Here is a 12,517-nt window from a genome sequence, read left to right on the forward strand (position 1 = left end):
TCATATATACATAAAAAGTTATTACAGTTTAAAAATATTATAGTATCTGTTCCACCTTGTAAGTATTCCATGCAGTCCTAAGAAATGAGCAAGATTGCTACTATGGCAGCTCTTTGGAAGGAGCTGTGGTCTCTTTAACCTTCCTGTGCTGTATGAGATTCTTCAGGTTGAAGCTCTAAATTCTATAGGGATTAGTAAAGACAAGTTACTGAGACATCAAAGGAATCCTCATCAGGAAGTCTGAGTTTGAATTTTTAGAATAAGACATTATAAAATATTTTATGATAGTTGATTTTTTTAAACATTTATTACATGACATTGGCTTGATCAGACTGGCAAACGTTTTCTGGATTAGTGATAAATCCATGAGTAGAATTAATGCCTTAAGAAAATATGACTATAAATACCATCACATACCACATTGGAAAAGACAAGGACAATACTGTAGTATATCATTTCTCCAGCACCACAAAGGATGAGAACTCCTCTTAAAGTGCATTTCCAAACAATTCAAATAGAATTACATGGAACAAAACATTTAAAAGTAATTAAGCGGTATTGGAAGAGAATGGCTATTAAATATTAAAAATAAACCACTGGTTAAAAACAAATAGCAAACTATACAGTTATCTCCAATGGCATGAAGACTTCGCATTTACCAAGCAGTAACTAAAAGGAAAGCCTAGCCTGCTTTTAGTTCCTTAAAAGCACTGCAAGCTCCATAAGATTCAATCTCTATACAATACTGGTAGATAATATTCTAATTTTCTTATTTAAAAAATCAGTGTTCCTGCTATCACTGGAGAACACAGATTATATTTCTCAACACTTGAGGCTTGATTTTTCAGTGCAGGAGGACCAGAAACCAATAAAAACCCAGTCTTAATGTAAGTCAATTAGAAGGGAACTGCATAAGTAATGTTATTCTACCTTCCTCAAGGCAAGGGGATAGTTTATAACTGTTAATAGATTAGCAAAAACAAAAATAATGCTCATGATTCAAAATTTCTCTTGGTTCAAAAGAAGGTATGAGTGGAGCCACTGCCTATTAATACTGAAGCTTATGTGCTCGAGTACTGCAGTTTCCATCGCTGGGAGGTAAATATAGACGAGCTTTCCGGATAATGATAATAGTGATTTAGCTTGCTGTCCAAGGAAGGTGAACTGCTGCTCCTCTATGTGGGGCACAGAACTGAAAAAGAAAAAGAAAAAATGTAAATAGGTAGACTATACATAAGACTATAGAAGCACTGGTACTATTCTTACTATGACTAAAGTATCACACACTGATCTACAGAGCAGAGTGAAACATTTCACAGGGCTGTATCCCACAATGAAAAGTTACAACAAAACACATTAACTAGGTTTTTCCAGACCAGAAATGAGTAACCTAAAGGCCATGTCTCATTGATCACTATTAAAGGGAAGGAACTATAATTTCAACCGTATACTGCAAGGCATTTTTAAAAAGCAAAGAAAGATCCTTATGTAGTAAAATAAGGGTGCAAAATTTCTGCTAACATTTTTATTCCCATAGAGTAACAATACGGCAGCAGCCATCCCTCCTAACCTTCCTGCCTTCAGCCCTCTTGGATGGCAGAGGCAGCAGTGGGAACAATTAAGCAGGGATAGGAAAGAGCTGCTTAACTGGCCCATGCTTCTTCTATTCCTCCCTCCAAGTCACCTGCAAAACTAAGTGAGGCATTCTTTACATCCTCATTGGAACCTTCTTTCACTTCTCAGCTTTGTTTTAAAACTAGATGAGTATTTAGCCACACAAGCCACATCTATCAGTATCAGTTAACAAGCCAACACTAAACCAATGAAGAAGAGGAGCTCTCCTGCTCCCTTACCCTCTCCCAGCTGGCAAAGTACTCCCCAACTGGTCCCCATGGAGGCAAACAGTGAAGCAGGGGTAAAGCTCCATAATGGGTGGAAAAGTACCGCTTAATCATCTCATACCAACCCCCCTACTTCCACTGTACAACTTTCATGGTATTCTTTATTTCTTCTCCTTATTTACACCTGACTGCATAATTACTTGTGGTCAAATCACTTGTAGCTTCTTTTTCCACCCAGTCCTTACAGAGAGAGCAAATGCAAAACCAATATACATGCATAGTCATCTTATCAAAGGCAGTTGCAATTATTAAGAGAATATGGGATAAGAGTTAGAAGCCAGTTGCTTGAGCAGGAAGGATGCAAAAAATAAGGTTGTGGTTTCACGGAATGATGCAGTATAGGTGAAATTTATAGTACTACATTTTCCCAATTTAGGAATTTTAAAAATTACTTCCCTCAGGGCACTGCGCTGTCCTAATCATAAAACTTTTTCTTTTCAGTGAAACGTTAAATTTTAGAAAATGATTTAAAAGCTCATTCTACCATTATCCTTCATAGGAGAATGGTACTACTTTAATTAGAAATTAAGACATGTTCTTTATACTCTTCTCATTCCTGTATCACATCAATAAAACACAAACCTCAGAACAATCCAGCTTTCATACCAATGCTAGCAAAATACAAAAGCAAACAAAGATGTCAGGTATAAAAAAAATTCTGAATTTTTAAAAATCCAGCATCAGAAAAACATAGCATTATAGAACCAGCATGTTGAATTAGGAATTTTTTTTTCTCATTATGTTAATCTATTAATGATCAACCTGTGAATTTAGAGGCACAATAAATTTCTGGCTAGAGTCATTTACAATTTATTCACTCATGTCAGATTTACTATCTAACCCATTTCATCACATTTCCCCTTTCTTTAAACAGGGAATATGGCACAAGAAAGTCCCCCTTGAGATAGCTGATGACCAGTAGAGAAGTTCAATCTTTTAACCTGTCTAGGAAGATACTTTATTGGTGAAGAATGGAGTTAATAGGAAAGAAAAAGTTATCACCCCAAGTGGAATGTTCCTACAATACCATGGCATAAAATTACAACATGAATTTTACATACTTTGCAAATCTGTTGACTAAGTATTTCAATAACCAACATACTTTCAAGTTTAATTATAAGAGGAATTTTAGTTTTATATAGTATTACATTAGTTCTCCAGATGCCCCTTAAAATCCAGCTTCTGACCTTTCAGCTACATTGAAAGCATTTTCATTAACTTCTCAAATGATCCTCCCTGGCTTCTGTTCTGTTCTGAATCTGTTACAATGCTGCCAACATTTTATGCCTCAGTCCTGAACTTCTACAATATCAGCCTGTTTCTGGATTTCTCCTAAACCCTTTCAAGAATAACTGAAGTATCTCCTTTTGGAGTTCTTTTCTACCAAAGGGCTTATTGCTATATTATGCTCTACTTATGTCTCCTTATAGGTGGCAACTTTTGATTCCTTTATGACATGATTACTCTCTTAACCAATTGTTGAAACCTACTTCTTATACCATCTATATGGCCATCATCCCCTTCCCCCCCTTCTGCTTGCATCTCTGTTTAATATTCAACTATGAAACTTATCATACACTGGACCTATAAGAAGGTTAACAAAATGTGAAGATGTAACCCACAGCACTAGTATTGTAAGCTACTAGTGTATTACCACATAAATCTAGTAAGTTTAGGATGAGCTGACAAATTTTCTGTATTAGTAGGTTTTTTAAAAAATCTACTGGCAAGATAGCCCTATCTTACCAAAAAAACTCAAGTGTACTCACCTTTTAGAATGTAGTCTGTTAACAAACTTGGAACTTTATCACTGTCCTCCTTCATTGCATGAAGGACTACAATATGGACAAAAGGAAAAAAGGCACATAATTTTCAATTAGACAAAAGCAACATGATAAATCATAAGTTTAATCATAAGTTTGTTAGAACAACCACATTCCATTTGAATTATGCACAGGGGTGGGGGGTGAAGGGGGAAGGGGGAAGGCATACTGTGTAAGAGCCCAGAACTATATTGATTAGACAAGTCTTTGTTCAAACAACAACATTTTGCAACCTAAGAGTTGTTTCTCTAATTACAAATTTTAGCAGTCTTATAAGGAAAATAGAGGCCGATGGGATGGGGGAAATTTGTTACTTGCACAGAGCCATAGATTTCCAATGATGAATCTATATAAATTTTCTCAGTATATGCTTTCCAAAGCATTCAGAAAGCTGGGAGATATACACTTCATTATTTTTTAAAAAATAAATTAGGTGTCAGGTGACTTATAACTAGATATGCTTAATGAATAAATCAATCAATAAGCATTTTTTAGTTACTGCTTATGTGTCCAGTGCCATAATAAGCAGTGAGGATTCAAAAATAAAAAATGAAACATTGTCTGTGCTCTAAGATCTTAAAGGACCACATCACCCTGCATTGAATGTAAGTTCCATGAGGATGGAGACTACTTTTCATTTTTTTTTAAAGCAATTGGGGTTAAGTAACTTGCTCAGGGTTACACGGCCAGTTATTTTGTGTGGATGTTAAGTATCTGAGGCTGGAACTAATCCCAGGTCTCCCGACTCCAGGGCCAGCGCTCTTACTCACTGTGCCACCTGGCCACCCCAATGATCTCACTTTTTTTTATACTTGTATCCCCAGCACTCAGCACATAGTACCAGGCAAATAGTGGGTATTCAATGAATCTTTTTTTCATTTTGTTTTTATATCTTGGCTAGTACAACATCTTATCCATAAGAAGTGTTTGATAAGGGGGATTGATTTTCAGAAATTTTTATAAGAGACAAGGATAATAAAGACTACACATCATCCTCATATTTTTCTATACAGTGATGGCAATTCAGTGGCCTTTACATAAGGATGGGCCCATCAGAAGCAGCATTCATTGCTTTGGATAAGCTGTCTTCTTCTGGATTAAACCTGACAAAACCAACAAAAACTTCCAAACATGCAAAGCTTTTTTTGTTTCAAATAACTTTTCTTTTGTAAATACACACACACATACACACATAGAATGGAGATGTAAATATATTTTTTAGTATTGTTTTTATTTTCAGTTCCCACTTTTCTCCCTCCCTCTAGCCCCTCCTTCACCCACTGAGAAGGCAAGCAATTATACGTGTGAAATCATACAAAACCTATTTCCATGTTAGCTATGTCACAAAAAAAAAGTAAGAAAAATAAGGTGAAAAAATTATACTTCAATTTGCACTCAGTTCATCAATTCCCTCTGGATATGGACAGCAGATGGACAGCATGTTTTGTCATGAGTCTTTCAGAAATTGGACTGGATCACTATATTGATCAGAATAGCTTAGTCTTTCAAAAAATGATCATTACAACATTGCTATTACTAGATACAATGATCTTCTGGTTCTGCTCCCTTCACTCTGAATCAGTTCATATAGGTCTTCCCAGTTTTTTCTGAAATCATCCCCTTCATCATTTCTTAGGGAACAATAATATTCTATCACAATCATATTCCACAATTTGTTCAGCCCTTCCCCAATTGCGAGGCATTCCTTTAATTTCCAGTATTTGCTACCACAAAAAGAACAGCTATCAATATTTTTGTACAGTTGGTCCTTTTCCCTTTTTTTTCATCTTTTTGTGATCATACCTAGTAGTAGTATTGCTGAGTCAAAAGGTAAGCACAGTTTTATAGCCCTTTGGGCATAGTTCCAGGTTGTTCTCCAGAATTGTCCAACAAATTTATAACTCCACCAACAATTCATTAGCATTCACTTATTTTCCCACATTCTCTCCTATACAAAGCTTTTAATAGGAAAATAAAAAGCCAGTTCTATCTAGCTCAAGAATATACCTAAGATAGCTATTCCTAATCATGACTGACTTTCAACATGCATGAGCCTAACTGACAAATGAGTATCTTATAGAGGATATCCATTATCTTTCCTGAGAGCAAGAAACTTGAAGAAGTGACAGTAGGAGTCCTTCTATAATAGCTTTGGAATACACACTCTGACTTTGAGATAGCTATAGTTATAATGAATTCTCAAGAGAGAAAGAGTACTTCTAAGAACTACCAGCCTTTGGGGGCAGATCCAAGATAGTGGAGTACAATTAAGAACTCACCTGAACTCTCCCAAATTCCCCTCCAAACAACTTTAAAATAAAATTAGGTTCACAATATACAGTAGTAAATGACTATAGTAATCTAGCATTTGGCTATTTCAAAAATCTAAGCTTTTAGGGCAAGAACTCACTATGTGACAAAAATTTCCAGTTTTGGGAAGCAGTTTGACAGAAACCAGGTATAGAACAATACCTCACTCCATATACCAAGATAAAGTCAAATTTATGATTTAGACATAAAGGGTGATATCAATAAGCAAATTAGGGGAGCAAGGAATATTTTACTTGTCAGATCAATAGATAAGGGAAGAATTTGTGACCAAACTAGAGATAGGGAGCATTACAGGATGTAAAATGAATAATTTTAATTACATTAAATTAAATAGGTTTTACACAAATAAAATCAATGTAGCCAAGATTTGAAAGAAAGCAGGAAACTGGGGGGAAAGTTTTACAGAAAGTTTCTCTGATAAAGGCCTAATGCTCAAATATATAGAGAACTGAGTCAAACTTATAAGAATGAGTCATTCCTCAACTGATAAATGATCAAAGGCTATGAATAGGCAATTTTCAAAAGAAGAAATCAAAGCTATCTTATAGTCATAGGAAAAAATACTCTAAATCACTATTTTTTTTTCTTTTTAAGCAATTGGGGTTAAGTAACTTGCTCAAGGTTACACGTGGTGCTAAGTATCTGAGCCTGGATTCGATCCCCAGGTCATCCCGACACTGGGGCCAGTGCTCTTACTCGCTGAGCCACTTGGTCACCCCTAAATCACTACTGATTAGAGAAATGCGAATTAAGACAGCTCTAAAAACCACCTCCCACCTATGACTGGCTAATATGACAGAAAAGGAAAACAAGTGCTGGAGGGGATATAGAAAAAATGAGTCACTAATACATTGTTGGTGGAATTGTGAACTGATCCAACCACTCTGGAGAACAATTTGGAACTATGCCCAAAGGGCTAAAAAACTGTGTATACCTTTTGATCCAGCAATACCACTAATAGGTCTGTCTCCCAAAGAGATCAATGGAAAAAGAAAAGGATCTATATGTACAAAAATATTTACAGCAGGTCTCTTTGTGGTGGCAAAAAACTGGAAATTGAGGGGATGCCCCATCAGTTGAGAGATGGCTGAACAAGTTGTGGTATAGGATTATGATAGAATACTTTTGTGCTATAAGAAATGATGAGTAGTATGGTTTCAGAAAAACCTGGGAAAACTTATATGAATGGAAGTAAAAGGAAGTGAACAGAACCAGGAGAACATTATACACAGTAACAGCAATATTGTACAATGACCAACTGTAAACAACTTAGCTATTCTCAGCAATACAATGACTGAAGACAATTCCAAAGGACTTATAATGAAAAATACTATGGTTTCTGAATACAGATCAAAGATTTTTTTTACTTTATTTTTTATTTTTTTGTCTGTGTTTTCTTTTGTAACATGGATAATATGGAAATATATTGTGCCTGACTAAACACATATACTCTATATCAAATTGCTTGCCTTCTCAAGGAGGGGGGAAAGGGAGAAAGGGAGGGTGATAATTTGCAACTCATATTAAAAAAAATGTTTAAAAAATTGTTTTTACACGTAATTGAGAAAAAAATATAAATTTTAAAAAATTTAAAAAGAACTACCAGTCTTCATTCCCAGGAGTTCTAAGAGACTTTTCTTACCCAGAATAGAGGCACAAACCCTGAGCACTATCTACAGTAGATAACACTATACTGTCTCTTGTAGAGAAATCCCAGTGATCAAAAATTATAGGTATAGAGTATACTCTTCCAGGCAGCAAAGATCTAAAAACCTCCAAACAGCTTTCAGCAGCTGGCCAGTTTCAGTAATTAGATTTAGAAGGAAGAAGTCTTCAGTCTACTACCACTAGCAATTCTTTTTCCAACTGACATAAAAATATCATTAAATAAAAACAAAGATTTTAGGGGTCAAAATAATAAAGAAATTAATGGTTAAAATATACTTTGCTTACTTTTTGTCAGTATTTGAAGATCTTCAACAGAAGGTGGTCCATTTTTTTTCTCATAAGGAATGACTGTTGTCAAGTACTGCCAAGTGAAAAAAAGTAAAGAATTATTTAGTTATTATGTTTATTGCAAAAAATTCATTCAGTTAATAAAAAGTCTAGTTACTCTATAACATTAACACATTGCTATAGTAATCAATATGTGCAGTTATGTATTAGAAATAAAATTAAACTAATACATTTTTCATTTTTAACAAAATCAATCTATTTCATACCAAAAATATTACTATACCTCAAATACAAAGTTATTTTATATTTCTATTACTGAAAAATTGACTCGTTAATATAAAGAAAATCTGTCCACTTTTAAAGCTAAGGTTGTCCCATTCTTCTTGCAAATATTCAATAAAATCTTTACTGGCATCTGCATAAAGCAGTTACACAGAAGTCACCAACCTGCATAGGTGGAGTTTCCTCAACTGAAGGTTTCCTATATCAATTAAATCCCAGAACTAGTCCCTAATCCATCTAATCTAGTCCCTAAAATGTATACCATCTTATTAACACGATGTATATACAGCCTTTGCCTTTCTTAATTTCAGTTACATTTTGTTTTGAAGAACAAAATGACAACTGCAAAACTACCATACTGCCAAAAGCTAATACAAATATATTTTTAAACATTAATGACATGTTATTATTACTTCTTAAATTATATAAGTAGTTAAAAACATATGAAGTTCACAAAAGAGAAAGAAAGACATGAGAACAGCTTATCAACAAAGAAGTAGACAGGCATTTTTTAGACAACTTATATACTTGTTAGCCACAAAACCTAACACTAAATCCACAAAACCTAAAAAACAATCACTTAGTTTCTCTCATTCTGAGCAAAATCTTCAATTTTTTTTTTCAATTTTTACTTGGTACTTATTAAGTTGACAGACCAATTAATTCTTCATACACTGAAGTAAAAAATTTGCAGCTAAAAGGGATTTTAAGATCATCTAGTCCAGAGCTTCTTAAACTTTTTCCACTCATGACCCCTTCAGTGCTTCTGAAATTGTGAGTCTCAACTCCATATAGGGTTGTGACCCACAATTCAAGAAGCGCTGACCTAGTCCAACCCTCTCATTTTACAGATGAGGAAACTGAGGCCCAAATAGGTTAAGTGACTTGCCCAAGGTCACACACAGGTAGTAAGAAAGATTCCATTGCAGTTTCTCTCACTCTAATTCCAGTGCTCTATTGCACCTCATTGCATCTGTTACAGTGTTAGCATACTAGCACTGAATTCTCTTATCTCACTTGTAATCTTTGATTGAAATGAAAGAAGTTATTTAATAGCAAGCAACTCAATCCCATATCCTGGAGGGAGACCCCTCAAGGATCTACATACCCTCTTTCTGATGGGGACTTTACCACAATAATGCTTAATGACACAACTGAAAGTGCTTCTTTGTTTAAAAACCACAGAAGACTAATGAGCACCATCTTTTTATCCCATTATTTCAATGCACTGCAGAAAACTTTCTAGCTGTAAGAGTACCACAGGCCTTGGCATATACACCCCATTTAAGTACAAACAATCTTTCATGCAAATCTTATCCTAATTCCATAGTGGAATCAGTTTAGGAATAACTGGGGTCACCCTGAGAGACGTGAAAAGTTAGCATCCTCTCTAGATTCAGCCCCACCCTGAACCACATGCATGCAACTTTGCTATTTGACCTGAGTTTGCCACTCTTTCTTAAATAGTATATAGGAAACATTGCAAGCCAAGGGGGAAAAAAAAAAAACCCTGGGCTCTGGTTCCATCCCATCTAGAATCATATTTGGGCTAACTTTAGGGCTAATCCTAGTTAACACAAGTAATAAAGCTAAATGTAAATTTTCTTTTCTTTTTAAAATTAGACATTAAACATAACTCTTGTTAATGGAAGTCTGCTTCTATATTTAAAGGGATATTATGTTAGAAAAGAGAAAATCGAAATGTTAATAAGCTGTACATACTTTTGCAAACCTGAATTCTTATAAACAAAAAGTTCATTAATGATATTGGATGATCCATGTCCCCAACCTTCACTTATCAGAATTAATTCAGAATGGCTGGTTGTATAACTTACTTCAATATACTATGACCTATATATAGCTAACCCCTGCTGTCTTCTTTTAATACAAATAAAAGGAAAAAATCCATCTACATATGTATATATGTATGTCTCTGAAAACTCCCTTAAAAGCCAAATCAAACAATAAAAGGGGGTAACATTTGGCTCTCTTTTTTCTGATGAAACATAAGATCATGCTATGTGTAGTTCTGTGTGTGTATATATATGGAATAGCATCTTCTACTTAATTTTTTAAAACAGTGCCTAATCATTTAAGTTTAAGCATGAAGACTACACTTCTACAACACATGTGAAGCCTCTGTGTGTGTGTGCATGTGTATTCTAACCTGAAAGTTTTTTCCCTCAAGAAAAATTCTGCAGAATTAAACATATAGAAGTCTGCTTAAACTTCCACTTTTCCCATGTAAGTAATAGTCTTAGTTAATTAGTAAAACTAACAGCTTCCAAGATCTTGACTTACACAGAGATGCAACAAGCAGAGTATGAAGGAAAATAAAGATAACCGAGCACCTGTTTCTCTCCACCCGAATTCCCAAAGGTGTGGCGGAAGCCATTCTGAATGACATTTGAGATCCCTTCCATGCTGAAGCGCTAAAGGCAGCAAAATATGGTCAGGAAGAAAAGGACAGAGAAAGAAGTTCAAAGACTATTAGTAAGAATTTACCATGATGGCATAAGTGTCCATGAGACAAGCAGTTAGAAAAATGCCACTACTTATTCAGAAATAACATGCTTTCTTTGTGATTCTGATTTCGTAATTCAAAACAGAAGTAACAGATTTCAAACAAGCATTTCCATGAATATTTTTATCTGATTCTGCTGCCAGGTAAATTTATTTCAAGGAAATATTTTAAATAGAATATTATTATTTTTTATCTGAATATAGTTTTTAAGTCAACTGGTAACTAAATTTAGATTGAAACAATATTTTTAAATAGCTTTTCAAAAGGTTTGCCTATTTTTTTACCAAAATTCTGTTGAACAGTATATATATTTCCAATAAAAGTTTACAAGCCTAAGACAAAAATCATTTGCCAAATGTTGATGGTCTTATTTGGGAAGCTAATTACTACTTCTTACCCATTTAAATGTTGAAAAATATGGGTTACATACAACTCAATAGAGAAATGGAATTCTGATCAGTAGATACACTTTTGGAGAAAGTGCAAATTTGCTAGACCTGTTCCCTAAAACCTCTATTTAAATTCTAGGAAACAGCACTGGTCTAATCTGGCCAGAAGACTGTATGACTTCCTAGAATTGACTTCCTGGAATATATTGTTCAGGGGCAAGTTAAGCTTTTTTCCTACCAACCTAACCTGATTTATAACTAATCTAAAATTAAATCAGGAATGGAGTAGAGTCTAGAAGAGCCTTAAGGCCTTTGCCTCAGCCACACTGGTGAGAATCCTACAGGAAAAGTGATTAAGAAAAATGGCACCCTAGAAAGGAAGAAGCCAGTTCCTGGTAGGCCTAGGACTTCTAGTCCCTCTACTTCTTAAGGTAAAGGTCAGTCAAACAACACATTCATTTACTCAGTTCCTGCTTTACAAAGAATATCATAAGGAGACAAGAATCTCTAACCTCAAGAAACTTACAATCCAGTACTGGCTCTTCAATAATTACTCGTTTGACCTACCACAAGTTGCTTAATCTTGCTAAACCTTACATAAAATAAGGGAATTTGAATGAATATCTAAAATCCATTCTTTCTTCAAAATGCTATGATTTTATGATCCGACAACGCTGAATAGTGGTTGATACCTGGATCAGGAAGACAATTTGGAATATCAAAAATGATCATATTAAAATATCCAGATTTAAATATTTCAAATCACCAGTGATAATAAAATAATAGGACTTTATGGTTTACAAAGCACTTTATGTATATCTCATTTTTTTCTCAAAACAGTTGTGAGGTAAGCAGCACAAATATTATTACCTTCATTTTACAATTAAGGATCAGAAAAAGCAAATGACTAAACCAAATTCTCAAACCTATGTCTTCTGACACTGTCAGGTGCCTTTTTCACTACTGCAGCTGTTTCTCTGAAAAAAAAAAAAGCAACTTCCATATGGGTTGCCAGAGAGTAAAATGTACATAGAAATGAGTCTAGCTCAAACGATCATGATGAGGCTATAGTAAAGGGGTTCTATGTACAGAACTAGCAGCTCATCTTTCTCTACAGAAGATACCCTCTTCAAAGAAGACAAGTCACATATTGGTGAAGTTTGACCTGAGAAACTTTGATATATGCCTAATTTTGGCGAACTTTCTCATTGTCCCTCCTCCTACTCCCTATCATTCCCTTCACCCACCCCACTCCCCAACACATACACACACACACACACACACACACACACACACACACACACACACACA

General features: G+C 34.8%; 1 protein-coding gene across 2 annotated transcripts in view; it reads right to left on the minus strand.

The window, feature by feature from the left end:
- Nucleotides 1-277: 277 nt before the first annotated feature.
- Nucleotides 278-12,517, minus strand: part of FEZ2 (fasciculation and elongation protein zeta 2) — a 62,948-nt gene continuing 50,708 nt past the window's right edge. The window contains exons 6-9 of one of the 2 annotated variants that reach the window (XM_069072194.1): nt 10,645-10,725; nt 8,009-8,084; nt 3,671-3,736; nt 278-1,192 (exon numbers count right to left, since the gene is read on the minus strand). In XM_069072194.1, the coding sequence (XP_068928295.1) occupies nt 1,176-1,192; nt 3,671-3,736; nt 8,009-8,084; nt 10,645-10,725 (240 nt within the window). In that variant the 3' untranslated portion in view covers nt 278-1,175. The remainder of the gene's footprint in view (nt 1,193-3,670; nt 3,737-8,008; nt 8,085-10,644; nt 10,726-12,517) is intronic. The other variant, XM_069072195.1, reaches the window with a different exon arrangement.

Source organism: Petaurus breviceps, unplaced genomic scaffold (genome assembly GCF_028583685.1).
Source record: "Petaurus breviceps papuanus isolate PSGF00001 unplaced genomic scaffold, PetGlider_PUasm1.0 90845, whole genome shotgun sequence".
NCBI classification, from domain to species: Eukaryota; Metazoa; Chordata; class Mammalia; order Diprotodontia; family Petauridae; genus Petaurus; species Petaurus breviceps.